The sequence below is a fragment of the Pristiophorus japonicus genome, chromosome 16 (assembly GCF_044704955.1).
Source record: "Pristiophorus japonicus isolate sPriJap1 chromosome 16, sPriJap1.hap1, whole genome shotgun sequence".
NCBI lineage: Eukaryota > Metazoa > Chordata > Chondrichthyes > Pristiophoridae > Pristiophorus > Pristiophorus japonicus.
Genome location: NC_091992.1, coordinates 126,075,399 through 126,097,075, shown reverse-complemented (window position 1 = coordinate 126,097,075; position 21,677 = coordinate 126,075,399). Strand labels below are relative to the sequence as shown.

Sequence of the window (21,677 nt, the reverse complement as noted above, 5' to 3'; positions counted from 1 at the left end):
CAAATACACCACATCCACTGGTTCTCCCTTGTCCACTCTACTAGTTAAATCCTCAAAATATTCCAGAAGGTTTGTCAAGCATGATTTCCCCTTCATAAATCCATGCTGACTTGGACCGATCCTGTCACTGCTTTTCAAATGTGCTGCTATTTCATCCTTCATAATTGATTCCAACATTTACCCCACCACTGACATCAAGCTAACCGGTCTATAATTACCCATTTTCTCTCTCCCTCCCTTTTTAAAAAGTGGTGTTACATTAGCTACCCTCCAGCCCATAGGAACTGATCCCGAGTCGATAGACTGTTGGAAAATGATCACCAATGCATCCACTATTTTTAGGGCCACTTCCTTAAGCACTCCCTAACACAATAAGGATATCCTTCAGTTCCTCCTTCTCACTAGACCCTCGGTCCCCTAGTACTTCCAGAAGGTTATTTATGTCTTCCTTCGTGAAGACAGAACCAAAGCATTTGTTCAATTGGTCTGCCATTTCTTTGTTCCCCATTATAAACTCACTTGAATCCGACTGCAAAGGACCTATGTTTGTCTTCACTAATCTTTTTCTCTTCACATATCTATAGAAGCTTTAGCAGTCAGTTTTTATGTTACCGGCAAGTTTCTTCTCGTACTCTATTTTCTCCCTCTTAATTAAACCCTTTGTCCTCCTCTGCTGAATTCTAAATTTCTCCCAGTCCTCAGGTTTGTTGTTTTTTCTGGCCAATTTATATGCCTCTTCTTTGGATTTAACACTATCCTTAATTTCCCTTGTTAGCCCTGGTTGAGCCACCTTCCCTGTTTTATTTTTACTCCAGACAGGGATGTACAATTGCTGAAGTTCATCCATGTGATCGTTAAATGTTTGCCATTGCCTATCCACCGTCAACCCTTTAAGTATCATTTGCCAGTCTATTCTAGCCAATTCACGCCTCAAACCATCAAAGTTATCTTTCCTTAAGTTCAGGACCCTAGTTTCTGAATTAACTGTGTCACTCTCCATCCTAATAAAGAATTCTACCATGTTATGGTCACTCTTCCCCAAGGGGTCTCGCATAACAAGATTGCTAATTAGTCCTTTCTCATTACACATCACCCAGTCTAGGATGGTCAGCTCCCTGGTTGGTTCCTCGACATAGTGGTCTAGAAAACCATCCCTAATCCACTCCAGGAAATCCTCCTGCACCGCATTGCTACCAGTTTGGTTAGCCCAATCAATATGTAGATTAAAGTCGCCCATGATAACGGCTGTACCTTTATTGCATGCATCCCTAATTTCTTGTTTGATGCTGTTCCCAACCTTACTACTACTGTTTGGTGGTCTGTACACAACACCCACTAGCGTTTTCTGCCCCTTGGTATTCCGCAGCTCCACCCATACCGATTCCACATCATCCAAATTAATGTCCTTTCTTACTATTGCATTAATTTCCTCTTTAACCAGCAATGCTACCTCGCATCCTTTTCCTTTCTGTCTATCCTTCCTAAATGTTGAATACTCCTGGATGTTGAGTTCCCAGCCTTGGTCACCCTGGAGCCATGTCTTCGTGATGCCAATTACATCATACCCGTTAACTGCTATCTGCGCAGTTAATTCGTCCACCTTATTCCGAATACTCCTCGCATTGAGGCACAGAGCCTTCAGGCTTGTCTTTCTAACACACTTTGCCCCTTTAGAATTTTGCTGTAATGTGGCCCTTTTCGCCTTAAGATTCTCTGCCCTCCACTTTTACTTTTCTTGTTTCTATCTTTTGCTTCTGCCCCCTTTCTATTTCCCTCTGTCTCCCTGCATAGGTTCCCATCCCCCTGCCATATTAGTTTAACACCTCCCCTACAACACTAGCAAACACTCCTCCTAGGACATTGGTTCCGGTCCTGTCCAGGTGCAGACCGTCCGGTTTGTACTGGTCCCACCTCCCCCAGAACCAGTTCCAATGTCCCAGGAATTTAAATCCCTCCCTGCTGCACCTCTCCTCAAGCCACGCATTCATCTGAGCTATCCTGCGATTCCTACTCTGACTAGCACGTGGCACTGGTAGCAATCCTGAGATTACTACCTTTTGAGGTCCTATTTTTTAATTTAGCTCCTAGCTCCCTAAATTCGTCTTGTAGGACCTCATCCCTTTTTTTAAAAACCTAGATCATTGGTACCTATATGCACCCGACAACTGGCTGTTCACCCTCCCTTTTCAGAATGCCCTGCACTCGCTCCGAGACATCCTTGACCCTTGCACCAGGGAGACAACATACCATCCCGGAGTCTCGGTTGCGGCCACAGAAACGTCTATCTATTCCCCTTACAATTGAATCCCCGATCACTACTGCTCTCCCACTCTTTTTCCTGCACTCCTGTGCAGCAGAGCCACCCACGGTACCATGAACTTGGCTGCTGCTGCCCTCCCGTGGTGAGTCACCCCCCCCCCCCTCCCCACCAACAGTACCCAAAGCAGTGTATCTTGTTTTGCAGGGGAATGACCGCAGGGGACCCCTGCACTACTCTTCCCGTTGGTCATCCATTCCCTATCTGGCTGTGTACCCTTTTCCTGCGGTAAGACCAACTCAGTAAACGTGCTATTCACGTCATTCTCAGCATTGTGGATGCTCCAGAATGAATCTACCCACAGCTCCAGTGCCGCAATGCAGTCCGTCAGGAGCTGCAGCCAACACACTTCCCGCACACGTAGTCGTCAGGGACACCGAAAGCGTCCGTGACTTCCCACATGGTACAGGAGGAGCATAACACATGTCTGAGCTCTCCTGCCATGACTTAACCCCTAGATAAACTAAATTTGGCAACAAGGCTAAAAGGTTATTTATTGATAAAGAAAAGAAAAAGAAAAACTACTTACCAATCACTTACCCCCTTGGCTGTGACGTCACCTTTCGATTTCTTTCTACTTCTTTTTTGTCTCCCTGCTGCAGCTGCACTGGCTGGCCTCCCAAACTCCCCAGACTTGTGCTGCTCCAAACTCCCACCTCCTCACGCCTGCTGGGCCTTTATAGGCCTCCCGAACTCCCCAGACTCGCGCTGCTCCGAGCTCCCGCCTCCTCGACGCCTGCTGGGCCTTTACAGTTGTACAGGGCCTTGGTGAGGCCACACCTGGAGTATTGTGTACAGTTTTGGTCTCCTAACTTGAGGAAGGACATTCTTGCTATTGAGGGAGTGCAGCGAAGGTTCACCAGACTGATTCCCGGGATGGCGGGACTGACCTATCAAGAAAGATTGGATCAACTGGGCTTGTATTCACTGGAGTTCAGAAGAATGAGAGGGGACCTCATAGAAACGTTTAAAATTCTGATGGGTTTAGACAGGTTAGATGCAGAAAGAATGTTCCCAATGTTGGGGAAGTCCAGAACCAGGGGTCACAGTCTGAGGATAAGGGGTAAGCCATTTAGGACCGAGATGAGGAGAAACTTCTTCACCCAGAGAGTGGTGAACCTGTGGAATTCTCTACCACAGAAAGTAGTTGAGGCCAATTCACTAAATATATTCAAAAGGGAGTTAGATGAAGTCCTTACTACTCGGGGGATCAAGGGTTATGGCGAGAAAGCAGGAAGGGGGTACTGAAGTTTCATGTTCAGCCATGAACTCATTGAATGGCGGTGCAGGCTAGAAGGGCTGAATGGCCTGCTCCTGCACCTATTTTCTATGTTTCTATGTTTCTATGTTTCTATGTTTCCCAAACACCCGGGACTCGTGCTGCTCCGAGCTTATGAGGAAAGGTTAAGTAGGTTGGGCCTCTACTCATTGGAATTCAGCAGAATGAGGGGTGATCTTATCGAAACATATAAGATTATGAGGGGGCTTGACAAGGTGGATGCAGAGAGGATGTTTCCACTGATGGGGGAGACTAGAACAAGAGGGCATGATCTTAGAATAAGGGACCGCCCATTTAAAACAGAGATGAGGAGAAATTTCTTCTCTCAGTGGGTTGTGGATCTGTGGAATTCGCTGCCTCAGAGAGCTGTGGAAGCTGGGACATTGAATAAATTTAAGACAGAAATAGACAGTTTCTTTAACGATAAGGGGATAAGGAGTTATGGGGAGCGGGCAGGGAAGTGGAGCTGAGTCCATGATCAGATCAGCCATGATCTTATTGAATGGCGGAGCAGGCTCAAGGGGCCGTATGGCCTACTCCTGTTCCTATTTCTTATGTTCTTATGTTCTATGAAGGCATATTTGTGGAGTGCATGAGAAAATGTGGACAGAACTATTAATGCAGTCGTCATATTTCAAAATTAAAAGGTCTCCTATTTGAGAGCTGCTCAAATGGCAGCATTGGGTTCGGTACTGCAGCTTCTTCAAGCTCTGCCTGGTGATCTCCTCCTCCAGGGCGTCGATATAGCCAACATCCCCAGCATCGAAGCACTGACCACTCTCGACCAGCTCCGTTGGGTGGGCCACATTGTCCGCATGCCTGACACGAGAATCCCAAAGCAAGCGCTTTGGAACTCCTACACGGCAAGCGAGCCCCAGGTGGGCAGAGGAAACGTTTCAAGGACACCCTCAAAGCCTCCTTGATAAAATGCAACATCCCCAAAGACACCTGGGAATCCCTGGCCAAAGACCACCCTCAGTGGAGGAAGTGCATCCAGCAGGGCGCTGAGCACCTCAAGTCTCATCGTCGAGAGCATGCAGAAACCAAGCGCAGGCAGCGGAAGGAGCGTGCGGCAAACCAGTCCCACCCTCCCTTTCCTTCAACGACTGTCTATCCCACCTATGACAGAGACTGTAATTCCCGTATTTGACTGTTCAGTCACCCAAGAACCCATTTTTAGAGTGGAAGCAAATCTTCCTCGATTTTGTGGGACTGCCTATGATGATGATAGGGCAACATGCAGCACACTGGCACAGTCCTGAAAACAGGCAGGCTGCAGTGCAGAATGCCCCCAGATCAATCCATGCATGTGAAACCCTTCTTCAACGTGATTGAGATTACTCTGATAGATGTCGACAGCTCATTTCGTGAGTGCATTCAAGATAGTTTTGTGGAGCAGTATATTCTAGAACCAACACGAGGGCAGGCCAGACTAGATTTAATAATGAGTAATGAGTCAGACTTTGTTAATAATCCAACTGGAAGGGAATATTTATCCCACAGTAATCATATGATCAAATTCAATGTTAGATTTGAAAAGGAGAAACTTAACACAGTTATTAAGATTCTAGATTTTGGTACGATGAACTTTAACGGGATGAGACAGAGACGGACAACAGCAAATTGATCCAAACTGTTATCGGATAAAACTACAGATGAACAGTGGGAAGAATTCAGCTTAATACACGACCAGTCTATATTCCGAAGGGGAAAGAGCTCTATTTATCAAATAAAACAGCCAAGGAGCGAGAGATAAAATAAAACTAAAGAAAAGAACATGCAAGCGTGCAAAGAATAGTGTAGATCCAGGGGATGGGATATTTATAACGAACAGCAAAGGAAGACAAAAAAAGATAGTAAGAGCTGCAAAAAGGGAATACGAAAAGCAACTTGCAAGGAATATAAAGATTAACACAAAGAGAAAAGTTTTTATAATTATATTAGAAGAAAAAGAATGGTCATGGGTAATGTGGGCCATTTAAAACAGATGCGGGTAATTTTGCAAATGGAAATAAGGAAATGGCAGACTTGTTGAATAATTACTTTGTGCCAGTCATCACAGTAGAGGAAGAGGATAATATACCTGACATTAAAAGGGAACCTAATAATTAATCAAAGGCTGGACCTCACCAAAACGTCAACGTAAGCAAGAAAACAATATTTGAAAAACTAATGGCACGAAAGACGGATAAATCCCCAGGGTCTGATGGTTTCCACTCCAAGGTTTTAAAGGAAGTAGCTGAGGAAATTGCAGATGCTTTAAAGATAATCTTCCAAAGCTCTCTCCATTCAGGAATTGTCCCTTTAGATTTGGAGATTTCACTTGTTTTATACTGCCAATACATTCTATCTGGCCTCCAGCACTTGTTTTATGGTGCTATGTACTGTGGATTGGCTAATTAAGAGGAACTTTGGAATGATCCGAAGTTATAGGCTGTTGTGGTGTTCACAGTTGAGTACCTGTGGATGATTTTGGCCACAGCTCAGTACTCATTCACAGACACCTTTCTTAACTGACGCTTGCCACTCTGACATGGTTAGGCACGTGCAGTTTGATCTGTAATTACGGAGTGCGTGTACTGGCGGGCGCTGATCTGGTGCAGCCTGAACTGCCTTGCATCTCTCCAGTGATCCTCCCTTCTTCCAAAAAACACAAAGTAAAGGGAGATTTCCATGGGAAAAATCTATTCCAGTATAATGTGTTTGGCCTAACAGCTATCAAGCAGATACCAGAATGCCTCGGTGAAAGCAAGAGAAAAAGACATGAACTGACAACATTTAAACTCCACTTGCAGTCTTCAGCGAGGCTCTTTATGAGGGCTTCCATCAACAACACAGCCCTCAGCAACCGTGGCCAGCCATTTTATGTGAGAATATTGAAACAATATCTTGGCAGGAGCACCAAGAAATGACATGAAGACAGTGAAAATACCATTGGGACGTATTGAAGATATGTCGATGGATTAACCTGGCACACAGGATAAAGTACCAGCAGACATCAGCATGGATTGTGAATGGGTAGATAAGCAGCATTATGGTTCTCCAGGCCGACGTGTGGCTGATCCTGCCCAATTTATGTCCATATTTTGGGCAAGACTGATTGTAAAACCTAGATATTGAGATCTTAGCATGGATTTTTACCTGATCAATGAACGCCAGATGCCGTTGGATGGTTGATTCGTACTGGTCCTTCTGCAGTTTTAAGCGATGGTTCATTTCCTTTTCAGTCTCCTTCATCTGACGCACAGTTAATTCTCTCTGCTGGGTCTGATAAGAAAAGTTGTATAAAATGCTGTGCTTTATTGTCTCAAGGATTCTGTAGAACAAAGTAAAAACTGTTTACCTACTGTCCTATGTATCTAACTATGTAAACCAAACTAGCTTCACTGAAGATACGGTAACACTCAAGAAGCGCGACACCATCCAGGGCAAAGCAGCCCACTTGATTGGCAGCCCATCCACCACCTTAAACATTCACTCCCTCCACCACCGCTGCACCGTGGCTGCAGTGTGTACCATTTGCAAGATGCACCACAGCAACTCACCAAGGCTTCTTCGGCAGCACCTCCCAAACCCGCGACCTCGACCGCCTAGAAGGTCAAGGGCAGCAGGCGCATGGGAACACCATCACCTGCAAGTTCCCCATCAAGTTACACAGCATCCTACGTGGAAATATATCAGTGTTCCTTCATAGCCGCTAGGTGTGGTTAATACAGAGGAGGACTGCGACAAAATACAGGAAGACATTAATAAACTTGCAGAATGGGCATGCAATTGGCAAATAAACTTCAATATAGATAAGTGTGAGGTAGTACATTTTGATAGGAGGAATAAGGAGGCCACATACTCCTTGTGAAATAAGTGTCAAAATGAGGGAGAGGAACAAAGGGATCTGGAGGTACAAATACACAAATCACTTAAAGTAGCAATGCAGATTAACAAGGTCATAAAAAAGCAAAGCATTCTGGTTCAGTTCTAGAAGGATAGAATTGAAAAGCAGAGAAGTTATGTTAAATTGTATAGAGCCTTGGTTAGACCACAGTTGTGCAGAGTTCTGGTTTCCATATTATAAAAAGGATACAGAGGCACTGGAGAAAATGCAAAAAAGATTTACTAGAACGATATCAGAATGGAAAAGTCATACCTGCCAGGAAAGATTGAACAGGCTGAGGCTCTATTCTTTGGAAAAAAGACTGAGGGGTGACTTGATAGAGGTCTTTAAGATTATGAAAGAGTTTGATAGGGTAGACAGAAAGGATGTTTCCACTTGCAGTAAGACCAGAACTAGGGGACATAAATATAAATCCAATCGGGAATTTAGGAGAATATGAGATGCTGTTGGGGTTAGATGACGAAGGGTGTGAGGAGGCTCGCGTGGAACATAAACACGAGCATGGACCCATTGGGCTAAATGGCCTGTAAATACTTCGTAATTGCTTTGAATATTCCAATCCACTGCCAAATAAGCTGGATTTGTTAAATCAGTCATTTCTTGAATCATTGACTGGAGCATTCTATTATGTGACAAAGCAGACTCTGGAAGAACCACAAAGTTCACTTTCCTCATGCTTTCATCAGCACGGAAAGATCTGAGTGTGAAAGGCTACAGCAACGCTCCAAGTAAAAATGAAGAGGTGGTGCGATAGCTACTCACTGCCATAATGTAGGGCTGGGCATAAGTCAGAGTCCTGCCCTCTCAGCAGTTCAGTGCTTAAATGTTCAGACAGCACCGAGGGCAGCGTCTGCACTGTACAAACACTGAGATCAACTGCAGGTTAAGTGTCAAGGGAATGTTGTGGAGGCTCAACAATGCGCTGCATTTACACTTTGTGGAGCATCATACAAAAGTGATACGAGACTCGCCACTCCAGCGAGTCTCACTGCGCTCGGCCCGGGAGTCAGGTTGGGCCCTTTAAATTTATCTTAAAATTACCAGCTAGTATGAATCCAGTTGAGACGGCCCACATTAGTTTCACTGAGGACGCTTGTGCCCAACAAAGACTGGGGGAACTGTCAATCCATCAGTTTGGCATTGATCCAAATCCACTCTACCACTTAGTGCTCTAAAGTTAAAAAACAAAATACGCCGACTATAAATATTATGAGCCACGCTCTTGGTATTTACCAAAGCAGTCTGTAACATAGAGATGGCACGCTTCTTTTCTTCATGTTCCAGTTTTAACCTGATCATTGAGCTGGTCACCTCGGTTGCCATGACTGAAGCCTGTTCCAGGTGGGCCAGTTCCTCTTCAGCTAGCAGAACCTGGAGACAGCACGCAGCAAAACTTAACTGTAGTTTAAAATCAGGGTAGTTAAAACAAAGCACGTCAATACTCATGAAGTCCCATGTTCAACACAGCTTACAGTTTTCAAATGACTTTAATTGCCCTGCAACGCTCAGCAGTTCAGCCAAGAGCAGCACTGTAAGATTCTGGGAGCAAGTCACAGTCAAGACATTTGATCAAACTTCATTGATTTCAACGTAGAGTGCTATTCCATCCCACGCCACATTTAAAAAAAAAATCCTATTCAGTGCAAATATATTCACGGTTTCACGACAAATGGCACTTCCCCTGCCTTCAAACTGCCAATTTCTGACTCTCTTCCCTTCCTTCAACAAAGGATAACAAAATTCCTTGCATGCTGCTGCAATATACAACTCTCACATCCAGGATATAAACTCAATCAGCAAATACAGGAATGACTGACCATGTTTACCAAAGTAAAGGTAATACTTTGTGGGCAGGCTGTTTTTGGCCTGTTGTTTTCAGAATGGATCAAAGGTGCTGTTACTGTCCCCTGCTCCTTCCCTGACATCGCTCTCAGAATCATGTGGGCAGCTAAAGTGCAATTTCCAATCTTAAATAGGTGATTTTACCAATGGAAGAGAAAATACTCAAATATTGAGTGGATTATGAAGTAAACTCATTTGGGTTTTTCCTTAAAAGAAAGGAATTTTCTCGGTATTGATTTTAGGATTACAACGATTTAGTTTTTTTTATTAAATGAAAAATTGACAGCCTGCCTTACCTCTCCGGGTGCCGTTAAGGAACAGGAAATTGGCTGCTCCTGCTCGGCCTGCTCCATCTCATCCAGGAAACTCATAATGCTTCGCAGCTTTACTTCAGACAGCAGAGTGCCGTACTCTGGCAAGCCTGAAGCCTGCTCGATTTGCCCCAGCTTCTCCAGATTGTCTGCCGTCAAGGACGTGGAGTCACAGTCCTGTTGATGGAGAGAGAGAGCAGGGCAATAGAGAGGTAGCGGCAAACCCTGTACATCACGCAAACTGTACTGACTGTTCAACAGTAGCAATCCGCAGTTTTCAAAATCACGTACAACTAGGTACACACGGTCACAAAGCAGTAAGTAAAAAAGATGGATATTACACCAATCCTTCGAAGAGCGGGTGACCACGAGTGTTCAAGCTGTCGGATCCTTTGCTCACTACATAAGAAATAGGAGCAGGAGTCGGCCATTTGACCTCTCCTGCCTGCTCCGCCATTCAATAAGATCATGGCTGATCTGATGATGGACTCAGCTCCACTTCCCTGCCCGTTCCCCATAACCCTTTACTCCTTTATCACTCAGAAATCTGTCTATCTCCGCCTTAAATGTATTCAATGACCCAGCCTGGGGCAGAGAATTCCATAGATTTACAACCGTCATCTCATCTGTTTTAAAATGGGCGGCCCCTTATTCTAAGACTATGTCCCCTAGTTTTAGTTTCCTTTATGAGTGGAAATATCTTCTCTGCATCCACTTTGTCGAGCCCCCTCATTATCTTATAAGTTTCAATAAGATCACCTCTCATTCTTCTGAACTCCAATGTGTATAGGCCCAACCTACTCAACCTATCCTCATAAGTCAACCCCCTCATCTCCGAAATCAACCTAGTGAACCTTCTCTGAACAGCCTTCAATGCAAATACATTCTTCCTTAAATACGGAGACCAAAACTGTACGCAGTACTCCAGGTGTGGCATCATCAATGCTCTGTACAGCTGTAGCAGGACTTCTCCGCTTTTATACTCTATCCCTCTTGCAATGAAGGCCAACATTCCATTTGCCTTCCTGATTACGACCACATTTTCCCACATTATACTCCATCTGCCATATTTTTGGCCACTCACTTAGCCTGTCTATATCGCTGTGCAGATTTGTTGTGTCCTCCTCACAATTTGCTTTCCCACCCATTTGTATCATCCGCAAACTTGGCTACATTATACTCGGTCCCTTCATCCAAGTCATTAATATAGATTGTAAATAGTTGAGGACCCAGCACCGATCCCTGCAGCACCCCACTGATTACTGTTTGCCAACCGGAAAATGACCCATTTATCCCGACTCTCTGTTTTCTGTTAGTTACTCAATCCTCTATTCATGCTAATATATTACCCCTAACCCCATGAGCTTTTATCTTGTGCAATAACCTCTATGAGGAAAGGTTGAGTAGGTTGGGTCTCTACTCATTGGATTTCAGAAGAATGAGAGGTGATCTTATCGAAACGTATAAAATTATGAGGGGGCTTGACAGGGTGGATGCAGAGAGGATGTTTCCACGGATAGGAAACTACAGGGCATAACCTTAGAATAAGGGGCTGCCCATTTAAAACTGAAATGAGGAGAAACTTCTTCTCTCAAAGGGTTGTGGATCTGTGGAATTCGCTGCCTCAGAGAGCTGTGGAAGCTGGGACATTGAATAAATTTAAGTAAGAAATAGTTAGTTTCTTAAATGATAAGGGAATAAGGGGTTATGGAGAGCGGGCGGGGAAGTGGACCAGAGTTCATGATCGGATCAGCCATGATCGTATTAAATGGTGCAGGCTCAAGGTGTGGTATGGCCCACTCCTGCTCCTATTTCTTATGTTCTTATGTGGCACCTTATCGAATGCCTTCTGGAAATCCAAATACACCACATCCACTGGTTCCCCCTTATCCACCCTGCTCGTTACATCCTCAAAGAACTCCAGCAAATTTGTCAAACATGATTTCCCTTTCATAAAACCATGCTGACTCTGCTTGATTGAATTATGCTTTTCCAAATGTCCTGCTACTGCTTCCTTAATAATGGACTCCAGCATTTACCCAATGACAGATGTTAGGCTAACTTGTCTATGCTTTCCTGCTTTCTGTCTGCCTCCCGTCGTTGCTCTGGTGTTCCCCACCACCCACCCCCCTGCCCCTTAAGGGGATTTTTTATATACCACCAGCCCCATGAGACCACACAACCATGACATAATCAACCCTCAGCCAGCCAATCAGTGGCACTATAGCTAATTTTACCTATATATCAACAGTTTCAACCATTATGTTGCCTTACATGTTACAGTGCAACAATTCAAGATCACAGTGAGCCTTACAAGTTACAGTCCCCACCCTGAAGGCGAGAAACCCAGCAGTTTTTCAACCAGTCACTTATTTCTTCTGCATGACCAGGTCAACCAATTTAAACTGATCTCAACTTTTACACACCTCCCTCAAAACACAGAGGCAAAGCATTATAGTCAATATAACCACCAAGGGGATCTGAATCAACGCAAGGGCACAGAAGGCTAAACAGGCCCTGGGGCTATATCACCATATATTGCTTCCCACCATTCATGAACTCTCAGTTGTTGTACTCCCTTTTCCACATTCAAATTGTCCTGTAACATTCTACTGAAGTGAACAGCAGATTCAGTAGTCGGGACAATAGCTGCCTTCAGAGGGAGGGAGAGAGACAGAATTGGGTGGCCAAAATGGATCACTGCCTGGGCAGCTTCATCCTGCAATCTCTTGTCTACTCCCAGGGTGGCAACATTGACCAGGACTACAGGAAAAACTATTTAAATTCCCTTTAGCAACCAGTCATGTATGGGGATTGAACAGGCTGCGCCCATTAGGTGTAATAACGAGCAGAGGGAGTATAGCAGTAAGTAGCTCCTCCTCTGTGTGCTGCTTGGGTGCCATTCCATCGTGAGGTCACTTGTACCTCGCGCTCAGGATAATGGTCGTCCAAAGTCAACCCACAAGCAGGCAATCCTTGGTTTAGGGGATCAGTCGGGCGTAGTCACACCCCACTCTTACAGTAGCATCCCTCCAGATGAATGGCTTGCCATTCTCCTTCTGGTCCCCCAGCCAGATACCAGGGAAAGTAGCCACACTCTTTATGATGACACACCTCTATAGTCCCTATTGATTCTTCGTGGAGCACCTTCAAGGGTTGCTGGTGCCTAAGAATAGGGAAGGTGATAATGGCTGAAACAAGTGCAACATCAGCACCTACTTGACAATCCTGCCGTACGAGATAAATCCTGTCCAAATGCCTCAATTTACACTTTTCCTGTCAATAATTACCTCATCTATCCAAGCGTATTTATCCTTTTGGTAGACCTTGGGTTCTGGAAGTAATTCAGGTTCTTCCTCCAGCAGTTTGAGTGTGTCGAGCACGTCGTTCAGCGTTGTTTTAGATTGGGTTACACTCGCTGTGATTGTGTCCTGCTCCTCAACTGACATCGCTCTCAGAATCAGATCCTGCGACTGGTTCGACAAAACATTCTGAGGTTAGTTAATAAAACTAAGCAAGAACATTGCATTCATGATGTGCTCTTCACACCCACAAGGCATCCCAAAGCACATCACAGCTAACGGATTACTTTTGAAATGTAGACACTGTTGTTTTTTTAGGCAAATGCGGCAGTCAAATTGCGCGCAGCAGATGTCCCGCAAATAAGAAGATAAATGGCCAGTTCATCTTGTTTTGGTGGTGTTGGTTGAGGAATGAAGTTGGCCGGGACATTGGGAGAACTGACATGCTCTTCCTCAGATAGTGCCATGGGATCTTTTTCATCCACCTGAACAGGCAGATCGGGCCCAGCTTTAATGACTCATCTGAAAACGCTCCCCTCAGTCCTGCATGGAGAGAATGAGTGAAAGGAAAGGAATGTGTGTATGTATAATATAACTATAAATCTCACACACACAAAAATAGGACAGGGTTCAGCCACCGATACTCCATGTCTAGGCACGCACAGGGAGAATTCTGGTGATGTATGACACTGATGCCTATCGAAGTATACGCCACCATGCGTCAGTATTTTCAAGAAAAAATGACCAGAGTTGGGGGAGGGATTGGAAGAGATATGTAATTTAGCACTTTTCTCTATTTTAAGAAAGGTTCATGTCCCTGCCTTATAAAGAGAATTGGAGGACAGTCATGGGAGCTCTGACAATCATCTACTGGTGAAAGTTTTCAAGAGGAAAGTGAAATAACAGGGAGAAATAAATGAAATGACGTCTTGTCGTTAAATTCGGCAGGACCCCCATGTTATACACATTTCCAAGGTTTCAGCCGCTATAGACCCTTCCCTCCCCCACCCCCTCGGACCTCGGATCTCCCTAACCCCTTCCTGTAAGTATTGCTTGCTGCTCTACCAAATCCACCTACGACGACAAGATCATGTCAGGGAGCAAAGATAAAGTCCAGCCTTTTTTCTTCCATTATCAACCATCTCCTCAATCTCCTCTGCCCTCACCTCCAAACAAGTGCAAGACTCATTGACTTCTTTGCCCTCCAGGTTGGAGATAGTGCCATGGGATCTTTTTCATCCGTTCAGCCGTCTCTGCAGCTTCTCCTCTTCCCCTTGCCATCCAAGCCAAACCTTCCCCCAAGCTACCCGTGCCGTAGCCCAGAATTTATGTCCCTGCAGCTTCTTCCCTTATGCCTTTACCAAGCTTATCCCATCCGTGAGACACACCTCCTTCTCCCATGACTCCATTCCCGCTAAACTGCTGACTACCCAATTTCCCTTCCATACTAACAGACATTATAAATGGTTCCCTCTCCTCAGGTACTGTCCTTATCACCCCCTTATATCACCAACACAGCAATTCCATCCTCAATGCTGAAATATTAAGTAACAGCATATTAAGTTTGGATGGCAAGCAATGTATCTCTTTTCACACTGTATCAAAACTGGTTTCAGTTGATATTACAGATGAAACCTTATTTTGAAATTTACCAATTTCTTCACTCCTATGTGAAGTACTGACTGAAAGCAATTGCCCTCCAGTACCTCACCCAAGTGGCCAATATTCACGTGTACACGTTGATAGTGAGTGTTGGTTGGCAATTTAACCACAGAGGGAGTGGGGGAAGAGGGCGAGAACATTTTTTTGCACACTGCACCCGATCCTGGTTGCACCCAATATGGTCACACAGGCACAACCAGAATGTCCTTAACCGAGAGGCGCCAACGCCAATGGTAGTGTGCGTGCCATCCCAGTCAACTCATCATGGCTAAGAAATGAAACCTGGAGCTTTCTTGGTCTGTATTGCTCAAGTACTCAAGTCAATGGGGAAGCAACAAGTCACTTCTAAAATACAAAAATCAGAAATAATAAATTTATAAACCAAATGTAGAGCAAGGGACTGATCAGAAGTGAAATAAAAACCTGAAATAAATTAGAACATTACATAATAAATAGATCAACTCATACCTGCAGTTCTTCTGTCTTTACACAAGATCCAGGGGGAGTTTCGGTTCTCTGGTTAGTACACACTTCTGGATCTATAGCTGCATTAAGAACAAGTTTTTAAAAAAATGAGGAAAGGTAAAATGTTATCTTTTATTTTGAACGAGATGTGGACAGACTCGGGCTTGGTTAGTCTTTTAGGATGTGCGAAGAGCAGAATGCAAATGCACACTGGTGAAACCCCGAAACTCGAGGAGGATCTCATCATAGCTATGCTGTCGGGAGGCAGAAGTGGGTAGAGGGATGGGAGCGGTAAACAAAATTAAATATGAAGAACAAATCATGTAAGCTGCACTTGCATACCCCATTACACTGGGTTAATGGAGACACTGAGGAGACCAGATTGCCTAATCACCCCTTCCATTCAGAAGTCGTATAAAAAACTTGTATTTCTCTAGCGCTTTTTATGACCTCAGTACAGCCCAAAGCACTTTACAGCCAATGAAGTACATTGTGTGGCACATGGACATAATTCAGCAGGTTGAGGGGAAAAAAATTGCACGTAAGCCAATATATTTTGATGCACATTTCAATGCATGTTGATAAATGCTTTCACCAGCAACACCCTAGTGCACCTTTCAAAATGCTCTCTTCAGACACAATACAACATTGAAAAGACTTGGGCTGCCCAGGGGGGTGAACTTCGTGAGGGTTCGAATGCTCGCCCACCGCAATTTTAGTGAAAATCCTGGAAAATGGTGTAAACACCATTTATGCCGCAAGGGTTTCCTTGCTTGACGGCCACAATTTCAGCAGGAATTCCATAATCCTGGGATTTCCATGGCCTTTTCTGCTGAAATTATGGCAGTCAAGCAAGGAAACCCTTGCGGTAATTCACCTCATAATCCAAGCCTGCAGTTTGTCAATCATCTACTGTACAACTGTGTGGAATTTTGATGAAACCACAGTGGTAACGTGCTCAAATGAGGTGAAAAGGTACAGGAAGCTTGAAAATACACAACAAAATTGAAATCTAATATATTTTCTCTTCCAATGCAGAAATAACCACATTTTGTCAATCTCTTATCGACAGTGATACAAGCACTGACCCACACCTGAATTTTTGGATTTGACTTGACTGTGGACTGGACTTGTATTATTTACAGGCACAGACTTGGTAGCTTTTTTCTTTGCAACCTTCCCCCTTTCTTGCAGGACAGCAACTTCTTCCACACTAATTCTTTTATGTTCAGCTGCTTTTTCTGCCCGTTTCTGTTGCAGTTCCTGCAACAAACAAATTCAAATTTACACACATTCAATCTTTTAGAATTCTTTTTACATCTTACAACCAACACTATTCAACTAATATGACTATTTATCTTGGCTTTGACATTTTAACAAAAGATAATGGGCCCGAAATTAATCGACATACCGCCTCCTTCCCGTCCAAAAATGTGATTTTGATGAAAAAACACCTACATACCGCCTGACGGAAAATTCATCACTGACATACCACCGGGCGGTATGCACACTGTCCGCCCATGCAGACCGCCGACATACTGCCCAAAAGTGCAAAATTCATGACGTTCCACCGACATACCGACAGAAATGCATACCGTCCTGGAGAAGGTGCTTTTAAGTGGATGGTATGTACACAGAGCTGACAGGTTTGTTTGATATTATACAGATCTTTATAGTTCTCCATAGTTTGATGTATTTTTAAATGGATTGTAATATTTTCTAGTGTTAGACAATAATATAAATGGTCTAATGAAGCCTTATTTGCTCCTTTATTAATGAACTATAATAAAAATGTTATTAGTCTCTCCCAGCACCACCACACCCCCCCCCCGCCCGTCTCTCTCACCACCGCCTCCCCCACCCGCCCCTTTTCCCTGTTTTTATTTCAGATTCTAGCATCCGTAGTATTTTGCTTTTGTAATGATAGATGGATATTTTGGAGTCAGTGCCTCAAGGCAGTTCTTCATAACACAACTGACAAGGTGTGAAATACTGGTACAGGTTGAACCTCCCTTAACCGGGACTCCCTTATCCGGCATCACCCCTCGTCCGGCATGATTCTGGTGGCCGGGGGCGCATGCGCAGAACGCAGTCGACCTCCACCCCGACTTTGGGACCGCGCCGACACTCAGCCCGCCGAGACTTCGCAGCCCGCTGAGACTTCGGGCCCGCCCGGGGCACCGACCTGCCCCCACCCCCCCCCCTCGGGCTGACCTCCATTTATCCGGCAAAATCCCTTATTCGGCACAGGCAAAGTCCCGTGGGTGCCGGATAAGGAAGGTTCAATCTGTAATAAATGGATCATCCAACCTGTCGAACCACATATAAAAGTTTTTAGCGACTTCTCATTCAATTCTTGAAGCCATTTGGAAGCGAATGTGTGATAATGTGGTTCATTTCACTCCTCAGGATGTTCTGGGGCCAATTAATTACTTTTTGAAATAAAGTCACTCACTTATTGTTATGAAGGTATAATTGCACACCCAGTGGCCACAAACAGCAAATGAGATAAATCGGATACATGTTGGCCAAGTCACCAGGAGAACTCCCCTGTTGTGCATCAATTAATAGCTTGGGATTTTTTATGTCCATCAGAAAGCCAGCAACTCTGACAATGCACCACTCCCTCCGTAATGCATAGTGTCAGCATAGAGTAAACTCTCAAGTCCTGCAGTGGAGCTTGAACCCACAACTTTCTAATTCAAAGACAAGAGTGCTATCACTGAGCCACACTGATACATTTAGCCTCATTATTGGCCATAACATGAATTATGCTGTGGAAAAAAGCAACGGAGGCAAGGTACCAATTTTGCAGGCAAATTTGTCCTCATTACAGACTTGTTGCCGTACAGGAGATGTCATGGAACACGGATGTGATCAATATGCTGTCATGCTATTGGGCACATTATCCAACCAACTAAACGGTTACGACAGCTTTAAAACTGCTACCTGCTCTCCTGCACACTACCACCTGTGTTATGAGAAGGACCTAGTCCAGGAGACACAGTATAACGTCCTGTACTGAGAGGGAAAATCTGCTAGCACTGTTCAACCTCAGCACTAGCAACCACCAGATCCAAGAGCCATTAAGGAACTCAAAACTCCCTCAATTAATTTTCACACTAAATGTGGAATTAAGAAACTTAAAATGATAAAATGTAGGGAAGAAATAGTCGTCGTTCCGTACTGCAGTGCAGAAGTAAGCCCATGAAAAAGGAGCTTCAAACTGACATTATCAGACCACAATCATCATGTGAAAAGGCTGTTGGAGTCAAAGATTTGGATTTATATTGGACCTTTCATGACCATCGGAAGTCTCAAAGTGCTTTACAGCCAATGAAGTAGTTTTGAAGTGCATTCACTGTTGTAATGCAGGAAACGAAAAAGAATGTTCATAAGTGGATAAGAATGTTCACAAGTAAAGTTAGCGTGAAACAGAAAACGTACGAAACCGATATGCGGAAAGTTATTTGACTGCATGGTACCTGTATGGCTGCCTTCCTCGCCTGTCGAGCTTTCTCTTCTCGGATCTTCCTCCTTTCCTCGCTTTTTTTCCTCTGGCGCTCTTGGACACTTTCAGCTAGCATTTCTTGCTCTTTCTCCTGACATAGAAATGTACTGTCAGAAAATCAGCAATTCTCAGTATTTAACTGGCAAGTTAAACAAGAACTCAACCCAACTGAAGAGCAAATCTAAATTCTGTCCAACTGTACAACAGCATCTTTAGTATATATTTATTTACTGTCACACAACTTCAATAATGTGCCATTGTTTTTAATTTACTTTGCAAAGACTAATGATTTGATGACATTTAACTTCTATGTTAAGTATATTTTTCAACAACTCATCGATTTAAACTTTGTATTGAATATATATTATAGTTACACTTATTTCCATTCTCCTTTCTTTTAGTCCCTTGCCCTCCCCAACAGATCATTCCCCAGCGAAAGCAGGCAATCACCCCCAGACCTCAGCCAATGCACTTTTGTAACCAGCTACTTCAGGCTACATGAGAAGTTGAACTGTCCCTCTGACCTCAAGTCTCTGCCTTTGGGGTTCTGCCTTGTCTATGCTGGATGCAACTACATGTATGGGAGACTTGGCAGAGGGGTTTACCATTAGTGGTCTAAACAAACTGTTTCACCTTGCCCAGAACAGCAGAACCAGAGGACACAGCCTGCAGAAACATTATTTCAGGGAGCAAGTGGTATATCTATGGAACAGGCTTCTTTGGAAGATGGTGGAAGCAGATAGTGATGATTCATTCAAATGCAAATTAGATAGCTTTCTTCAGAAAATTGTATTTTGGAATTCAGTACATGGGTAACTTGAGACACGAGATATGGCAAGTGTAGTATGCTTGGGAGGAACATGTTACATGTTCCTCACCTCATGTCTGGGTCTGTTGTAAGATAATTGATAGAGGTTGATTGCTACAATTAGTCAACAACTCCATCATCATCGGATCATGCAACCACCAAGATGGTAGAGGGTGAATTAGATGAATCTGGGTCTTTTAACATCTAGTAATTCCAACGTTCCTAGCGATAAGCCCGGATGACTTAAATGTGATTATCCAGTGTTCTGTATTTTATCCGATCATATTGCCTTTAAATGGCTATGCTTGCACCTGTTTTTTTGTAGTAAGCAGTCGCTTAAGTGCAGCTTGACTTGCTCTGCGTCTCTGGAAATGGCGTCTGTACCAACGCTGAATGGTAATCGCTGCATGGTTCACATGCTGTATGAATCTGTCATGTGTGTGGGAGGAGGGGAGGAGGGGCAGAGAGGGGGTAAAGAGAGGCAAGGGGAACAAAAAACAAACATATTCGTTTAAAACTATTTTAAATTGATAGTTTACCATTTTACCCAAAAAAAAGTCCTTTCTTCCTACTGGGTGTTAACCAATGGAGCACTTTGCATCCACTTAGCTCACCATCTTTCAGCTGAAAGTCAAGCGTTTTGTCTGAAGATACCGTGAAAAATTTGTCTCTGTACGCAACGAATTCACACTATGATCTGATGCATAGTACATGAAGCAATTATGCCTTATTTTCCAAGGCACACTGAAATAAGGTAGGTAATTAAAATTATACATTACATAGATAAACAAATTAATCTCAAAAACTAATTTGTTGCGATGAAACACTGGTGGATAACGAAGCAATTTTACAGAAGGTGATTTTGCCTTAACTTTTACTTCAATGAATTTTTACAAATTTTAGAAATTCTTCACTTCCTGAACATGCTCCTGTATTTCAATTTAAGCACAATAAATTGTGGGATGAGGATCAGAATCCAGCACTTGGAGATCAAGTACAACACAAGCCTAGTACCACTTAAGGGGCCCTTCTGCACTGCCTCACTACATAAGAACATAAGAAATAGGAGCAGGAGTAGGCCATTTGGTCCCTCGATCCTGCTCCGCCAGTCAATAAGATCATGGCTGATCTGATCTTAGGCTCAGCTCCACTTCCCTGCTCGCTCCCCATAACCTTGACTCCCTTATCATTTAAAAATCTGTCTATCTCCACCTTAAATATATTCAATGACCCAGCCTCCACAGCTCTCTGGGGTAGAGAATTCCCAAGATTCAGGACCCTCCGAGAGAAGAAATTACTCCTCATCTCCGTTTTAAATGGGTGACCCCTTATTCTGAAACCATGCCCAAATAGTTCCAGATTCCCCCACGTGGGGAAACATCCTCTCTGCATCTATCCTGTCAAGCCCCCTCAGAATCTTATGTCTCAGTAAGATCACCTCTCATTCTTCTAAACGCCAGAGTATAGGCCCAACCTTTTCAACCTTTCTTCCTAACACAACCCCTTCATCTCAGGAATCAACCTAGTGAACCTTCTCTGAACTGCCTCCAATGCAAGGATATCCCGCCTTAAATAAAGAGACCAAAACTGTACTCCAGGTATGATCTTACCAATGCCCTGTACAGTTGTAGCAGGACTTCCCTACTTTTATACTCCATTCCCCCTTGCACTAAAGACCAACATTCCATTTGCCTTCCTGATTACTTGCTGCACCTGCATACTAACTTTGTGTGTTTCATGTACAAGGACCCCCAGATCCTTCTGTACCACAGCATTTTGTAATCTCTCCCCATTTAAATAATAATTTGCTTTTTTATTTTTCCTATCAAAGTGGATAACCTCACATTTTCCCACATTATACTCCATCTGCCAAATTTTTGCCCACTCACTAAACCTGTCTATATCCCTTTGTTTATTCTTTGGGCCTCCTCACAACGTGCCTTCCCACCTACCTTTGTATTTCAGCAAATTTGGCTACATTACACTCGGTCCTTCATCCAACTCATTAATATAGATTGTAAATAGTTGAGGTCCCAGCACCGATCCCTGTGGCACCCCAGTAGTTACAGTTTGCCAACCTGGAAATTACCCTGGAAATTTATCCTGACACTGTTTTCTGTCATGAAGGGATATTCCAGGGGAGTTATTGTAAATTTGGGAAAAGGTGTAAAACAGGCTGTGTCAGATGGACCGCCTATTCTACACCCTGCCCACTGAAGTCACTGGAAAGGAAAATCAGGAGTGGTGTATAATGGGCATCCAACCCGATATCACTATCGCCCAAAAGT

General features: G+C 43.9%; 1 protein-coding gene across 6 annotated transcripts in view; it reads right to left on the bottom strand.

Annotated features, from left to right (window-relative positions):
- Window positions 1-21,677, bottom strand: part of cep131 (centrosomal protein 131) — a 135,942-nt gene that overhangs the window by 50,455 nt on the left and 63,810 nt on the right. For all 6 annotated transcript variants that reach the window (XM_070857828.1, XM_070857827.1, XM_070857826.1 and 3 more), the window contains 8 exons: window positions 19,701-19,818; window positions 18,556-18,672; window positions 16,165-16,333; window positions 15,074-15,150; window positions 12,932-13,114; window positions 9,627-9,818; window positions 8,722-8,859; window positions 6,738-6,863 (listed from right to left, as the gene is read on the bottom strand). In XM_070857828.1, coding sequence (XP_070713929.1) covers window positions 6,738-6,863; window positions 8,722-8,859; window positions 9,627-9,818; window positions 12,932-13,114; window positions 15,074-15,150; window positions 16,165-16,333; window positions 18,556-18,672; window positions 19,701-19,818 — 1,120 coding nt within the window. The remainder of the gene's footprint in view (window positions 1-6,737; window positions 6,864-8,721; window positions 8,860-9,626; window positions 9,819-12,931; window positions 13,115-15,073; window positions 15,151-16,164; window positions 16,334-18,555; window positions 18,673-19,700; window positions 19,819-21,677) is intronic.